The 6,652-nt window shown below is 48.8% G+C and overlaps 1 protein-coding gene across 1 annotated transcript in view; it reads left to right on the forward strand.

Annotated features, from left to right (window-relative positions):
* The window catches only part of Rhpn2 (rhophilin Rho GTPase binding protein 2), a 56,933-nt gene that overhangs the window by 24,902 nt on the left and 25,379 nt on the right, over positions 1 to 6,652 (forward strand). The window contains 2 exon segments of the mRNA XM_050118955.1: positions 605 to 733; positions 3,279 to 3,354. Coding sequence (XP_049974912.1) covers positions 605 to 733; positions 3,279 to 3,354 — 205 coding nt within the window.

The raw sequence follows: 6,652 nt of genomic DNA on the forward strand, positions 1-6,652 counted from the left end.
TATTTACTGGTCAAAGACTGATTGCTTTCCTCTTCTGAACAAAGCAATAAGATCACTCTTATGATCTTTTTTCTCTTCCTTTTTGCAGTGCTGGGAATGAACCCAGGGCCTTGTACATGCAAGTGTTAAGGAGATAATTTTTGACCTATTTGTGGATGATGAGAGAAGGTTTTCCGTTTTTTTTTTTGTTTTGTTTTGTTTTGTTTTGTTTTGTTTTTGTTTTTCAAGACAGGCTTTCTCTGTGTAACAGCCCTAGCTGTCCTGGAACTAGCTCTTGTAGACCAGGCTGGCCTCAAATTCACACAGATCCACCTGCCTCTGCCTCCCAAGTGTTGGGATTAAAGGCATGAGCCCCCACTGTCTGGTCTGGTTTTGGTCTTTTTGAGGTTAACTCCTTTTAAGGATTTCTCAGGACTCATGCCCAGCAGTTTGCAGTGTTGCTAGACACATCTCAGGTCCATCTCTTGGCTGATGTGGTCAGGATAGCCCAGGGTCTCGGAGGTGGTCATCTGATGGCATCTAACAGTCATCCCCTGAGATTCCTTGCAGGAACGGCTCAACAAGGACACAAGCTGAAAGCCTCTCTTTCTCTCTCTCTCAACAGAGTGGCCACGAACCAGAAGGTGCGGGAGCAGGTTCGCCTGGAGCTGAGCTTTGTCAACTCAGACCTGCAGATGCTAAAGGAGGAGCTGGAGGGGCTCAACATCTCCGTGGGAGTGTACCAGGGCACCGAGTGAGTGAGCACTGTTTTCCAGAAGCTCTCTGGGCCTCATAGTGTGTCCATATCCAGGATGCTGCACCAAACTGGTGTAGTGGACCGGGCAGCGCCACTGGAGTGAAAGGGATGAACCTGTGATGGGGTTTGTAGGGAAAGACCTGGAATGCAGATTGGATGCCAAAAAGTATAAACTGCTTTGATGTATGTATTTTACTCTGAAAAGTGAGGAACCCATCCAAATGCCCATAGGAAGATGGCACAATGGGATACTTTAGATATGGACCCTAATAAAATACTTGAGAAATGAAGACTGAGATTCAAACCCATTCCCCAGGGAGTGTTTGAGGTAAGACCCTCAGGAGAGCTCAAGGATTGGTTCTCTGCACCCTATAGGTGAATCAAAGAGTGTGGTGTGGAGAAGTGCCCATGTTTAAGAAGAAATAACCAATGTGTTCTGGTAGCTTGGGGCAATAATCGTAGCTATTCAGTGAGTTGAGACAAGAGGATCATGAGTTTGAAGCCAGCTCAAGCTACATAGCAAGATATTGTGTCAGAGTAAAAATAAAATGGTCAGGAGATGTAACTCAGTGGTAGAGCCCCTGCCTAGAATCCCCCATTGAGGGGCTGGGAGTGTGGCTCAGTGGTAGATCCCCTGCCTAGAATCCTCCAGTGAAGGGTTGGTGGCATGGCTCAGTGGTAGAGCCCCTGCCTAGAATCCCCCAGTGAGGGGCTGGGGGTGGGGCTCAGTAGTAGAGCCCCTGCCTAGAATCCTCCTGTGAGGGGCTGAGGTGTGGCTTAGTGGTAGAGGCCCTGCCTCTAATCCCTGGAGAATTACCAGGTGGCTCAGTGATGCAGTGCTTGCTTAGTTTGCCTAAGGCCCATTCCTAAGTGTCACAACAAAGCAAAATAACCAAAATGCCCTCCCCTGTCTTTTGTATGGGGAGCTGTGCCTTCTGAAGAAGTAAGTTGGTGAGCCTGGGTGGAAGCAAGAGGTAGTTTCCTGGACCAGCAGAAGGAAGACGCTAGAGCATTTTGAGTCGCTTCGGAATGTGCATTTCTTAATACTAATCCTTGTCTGTCACCTGGGGCATTTCTCAAAAGGAGAGACAAGCATTCATGCCGGGACCCTGCTGGCTTATTTGGCCTGCAACACCTGTGTTTGTCTGGCTTACCTGTGGGCTCCTAGTGCAGTTTCAAAAACCCAGGGAGAACAAACAACAAACCCAATCCACCCCAACCCCACCTCCTCTGCAAGATTCTCTTAGCCTGTGCTCTGGTGTTAGATTCTAGTTTCCTCCATAAAGGCTAAGAGGCTCAGGCATTCTGGGCAGGGCAGTAGCCTGGGTTCCTGTTCGCTGTTGAAGAAGAGCAGGGTGTTCTTTCTACAAAGGTAAATGCTTGCAGCTCCGTGTGGCCACTCCTCGCGGTGGTTTCGGTTCTTCTCCAGTATCACCTGGAAAAGTAGAGGGACATGAGGATTCCAAGGGACACCTTTCACGTCTTCCAAGTGAATTGTCTCTTTCTTAGTTCCTCAGGTTTCTCAACTCTTCTGTGAGGTGGGCAGAGAAGTCATGAGAAAACTCAGAGAGACCCAGGCCACAGAAAGTCATGTTGGTGCCACCCTGGAGGTCCCCTAGTGTCAGCTTATCTGTGGTTCCTCTTCTCAATGGGGCAGTCACTGCCCTGCAGAGAGGTCTCCAACAGTAAGACCCAGGCGTACCTGCTTCCCCCAGGCTTTTGTCTTCTCGGGAGGCTACAGGCCCCGGTTGGGTCTCACGTGCCTTCAGCACCATTGTGCCACAGGGGCCATTTCAGCTTTCAGTCGCGGTCCACTCAACCCTGCCCAGCATTCCTGGCCTTCTCCATGGGCCAGGCTCAGAGGCCCATGGAGGTCTCTTGTTACAGGTCAAAGAGCTAATTCCTTATTTGCAAAGCACAACACTTCCTTCTGGCTCTGCCCTTAGGACTGTAAGGTCCAGGGAGCATTCACAGGTCAATCTGTGGGGTGACAAAGTGGCCGCTGGGGGGGGGATGTACAGTAAGATACATGGTATGACGTGCCCCTAAAAGAAGAGAGCGTTGAGAGGTTCTATCAGGGAGATATTGGGGGGCGGGACACACACACACACACACACACACACACACACACACACACACACGTGCGAGTATGCGCATGTACACACACACACACACACACACACTGTGGTGACTAGTAGACAAGGGAGGTGACAGTGGTTGTAGCCTAGAGGAGGTCCAGTGTCGCAAAATGCATGTCGGGAATGGTGAGAACCCCAGATGTGAGCCTCGTGCATTTGGGCAGCCCTGTATATAACCCTAGCGCAATTGTCGATAGAGAGCTAAGACAGAGATGAGTCTAGTCAAGGCAGTAGGGGCCTGCTGAGTTAGGCTCCATCTCCAGCATCTTAGGATGCTGATGTTTGTGCTGGGTTGACCTAGAGGATGGGGGTCAGGGATCTGAGCTGGCTGTTGGAGGCAAGGCCATGGGTGCAAAGGGGCTAGGCTGGGGTAGGTTGTTCATGTACCTCTTGTGTTCTTATAGGGAGGCCTTCACCATCCCTCTGATTCCTCTTGGCCTGAAGGAAACCAAAGAAGTTGACTTTTCAGTCATCCTCAAGGTAAATCTCAAACAGCGGGCTCTGGGCTCAGGGTGGAAATGATTTAGATGCCATGATTCAAGTGTCGGGTGATGTCTGTGAGGTGACCCCGAAACCTCACTTGGCCGCTTAGAAGGAGAATTTTGTATATTGATTCCTCTGAAACTCTTGCTGTCATCATTCTGACATGCTGTCCGTTCCTGTTATGGTCTGGGACTGGACCCCAGGATGTTGTGCCTGCAGGCAAGTCCTCTACAGTGAGCGGTGTTCTTAGTCCTTGGTGTCCTTGGTGATTCCGTAACTTCTTTTGTGTGCCTGACAAAAGACAGATTATACTCTGTTTTAGTGTCTTTATTCTCAAAGAATTTTTTTAAATGTACCTTTATTTATATATACATAGATTTATTTGTGTGTTCTCTCTGTGTGTAAGTGTGCGTGTGTATGTGTATGTGTCCTGTGTATGTGTGTTTACTTGCAGACAGATGGACATGCAAGCCTTTATGGATGTATAGAGGTCAGAGGAGACTTTGCGGCTGGTTCTTTTCTTCCATCGGTTGGGTCCCAGAAATGGAACTCAGGTCATTAGAATTGGTAGTAAGTGCCTTTACCCTCAGTGCCATCTTGCCGTTGTTTTTCTTGGAGACAGTCTCACTATGTAGCCCAAGCTGGAACTCATATACATAAGATGCCTTTGGAGGCCAGAGGTCGTAGGCTCCCCTGGATCTGGAGTGAGGGGCAGCAGCAAGTCACCTAATGTGGGTACTAGGACCCTAACCCAGATCCTCTGCAAGAGCAGAAAGTGCTTTTAAGAACAGTTGGTTAATACTTTGAAAACATCTTTGGCCTCTGTTCTCAAGCAGAGACTGTTTATCTCTTGGTATAAATAAACCTTTATCAGGGGCATTTAAAATTATTATTGTTATTTTTATGATAGATATGGGTATTTGCCTACAAGAATGTATGTGCACCCTGTTCATGCAGTACTGGTAGTGGCCAGAAGAGGGTGGTGGACCCCCTGGAGTTAGAGACTGTTGTAAGCCACTAGGAAACAGGTCTTCTGCAAGAGCAGCTCTTAGCCAGGGTCTTCTTTGTTTGTTTGTTTGTTTATTTTTCAAGATAGGGTTTCTCCTTGGAGCCCTGGTTGTCCTTTTCTGTGGACCAGGCTGGCCTTGAACTCAAAAGATCTACCTGCCTCTGCCTCCCAAGTGCTAGGGTTAAATGTGTGGGCCACCTTATCTGGCTCCCCTTTTTTTTTTTAACTTCCACTCTTGTCAAATCCAGACCACATCCCTGTGTGGGTTTGGGGGAGCAGGGGTATTCCAGTTGGAGAAGCGTAGGTAGTAGCAATTTAGGACTCAAGGTTATCAGAAAATGACCCACCATTGCTCTGTGGCTCTAGGCAGTCTTTGAAGGAATGTCTTCAGTCCTGTTAGTGGCGTTGTTTCTTTAAGATCTAGCTTAGTGCGAGAGTTACAAGAATGCAGGCATTTTTAAAGGCAACTGTGTCATAGAAACCTGGGGATTTTATGACTTTTGTAGAGATCCAAATAGGTCATGTGCCAAATTCCACATTAAAGCGAGTGTAAAAAAAAAAAAAGCCATGTTGCGCACATGGCCAACCACTGCTCAGCTGAGGTTTCCAACCATGTCATTTTAGCCTAAAAGGGGCCTGCCGATGTCAGTCATGCGCGAATGAGACCAGTTAGCAGACTTGCAATTTTCTCCACTCCCCATTTATGCTTGAGAGAAATTCAGACACCGGAGGAGTGGCTGGTGAACTTGATCCAGGCGGGTGGGCAGTTCCCTTTCAGGCCTGACCTGTGTTTCCTTGGAATGTTAGGTCAGGCGAGTCTCGTGACGCGATTTGGCGATTCGCTCTATTGAAAGACAGTAGCTCCCAAGTAGCTGTCTTCATTCGCAAGCACCACCAGGGCTGGAGGGTGTGCTTCAGTAAAGAGCACTTGTCTAGCTCTAAGACCCTGAGCTCAGCTGAACAGTGGAGGCGTACACCTTTAATCCCAGCCCTTGGGAAGCAGAGGCAGGCGGACCTTTGTGAGTTGTCTGAGGACAGCCAGGCTACACAGAGAAAACCTGTCTGGGGCGGGAAGAAATGCCATTAAAATAAATTCCTTTTCCAGGCAGTAAAGTCACGTGTGGCTCAGGCTGGCCTTGAACTCCCGGCACTCCTGACTCTACTTCTCACGTAGGACACCGGGTCTAACTTTACGTGTTAGCAATACTGGAGTTTGGACCCAACGCTGCACAGATGGCTAGGCAGGTGCCCCGAACTACATTCCTAGAACCCATTTTTGCTTTTTTTTTCTTTTGAGACAGGGTATCTATGTAGCCATCCCATCTCCCTGCCTCAGCCTCCTAACTGCCGGGTTTCCAGGTGCACCTTACCGCACCTGGCTGCCATACATATTGCTTCTGTGGTTTGGCAAGCTTCCCCCAAATGTTGGGTTTATTTTTTCATGAGTGCGTTTTAGGTTAGTGTGTATTTTCTGTGTTTGCGTGTTTGCATGCATCTGTATGTGCTTTCGCGGGTGTGCTCACCAGTGTGCGTGTGGAGACCAGAGGTTAAAGTTGGGTGTGTTCTGTCGCGCGCCACCTGACGTAGTTGTTTGTTTTCTGGGACGCGGTTGTTTCTCCTGGCTGTCCTGGAGCTGGCTCTGTAGTCCAGGTGGCCTTGAACTGCAGAGATCCGTCTGCCTCTGCCCCCCCCCCCACACCAGCACTGGGATTAAATGCACGCCCCACCACTGCCCGGCTGCACCTTATTTTTTAAAATATACTACTTTGTTAACTCTTGGAGTATTTCGTATATTCATGTCAGGTACTTTGGTCATATTTACCCTCCTTCTCCAACTCCCCCCATGTCCCCGGCCACTTCCCAACTTTACGCCTTTTCATTTTTATAACCCACCAAATTCTATTTGAGCTGCCCACATACTAGGGGGCATGGGTCCACCCAAGACATCACTATGGATCCACTGCGGGCCACACCCTTAAAGAGAACTAGCTCTCCTTCAATTAGAAGCCACCAGCTGTCAAGAGCTTCTCAGTTATGGTGGGAGTTTATGGGCTCCCCCTGCTCAGCTGGAGCATTGACTGAGTGGGTCTAGTACAGGTCTTCTGAAGGCAACCACAGCCTCGGTGGGTTCACGAGTGCATTTATTTTGTTTTTGTTTTGTTTTGGTTAGGTTTTTTTCGAGAGAGGGTTTCTCTATAGCTTTGGAGCCTGTCCTGGAACTAGCTCTTGTAGACCAGGATGGCTTCAAACTCACAGAGATCTGCCTGCTTCTGCCTCCCGAGTGCT

This window comes from Alexandromys fortis, unplaced genomic scaffold, assembly GCF_014885135.2.
Source record: "Alexandromys fortis isolate MF-2015 unplaced genomic scaffold, M_Fortis_MF-2015_v1.1 scaffold_140, whole genome shotgun sequence".
Taxonomy (NCBI): Eukaryota; Metazoa; Chordata; class Mammalia; order Rodentia; family Cricetidae; genus Alexandromys; species Alexandromys fortis.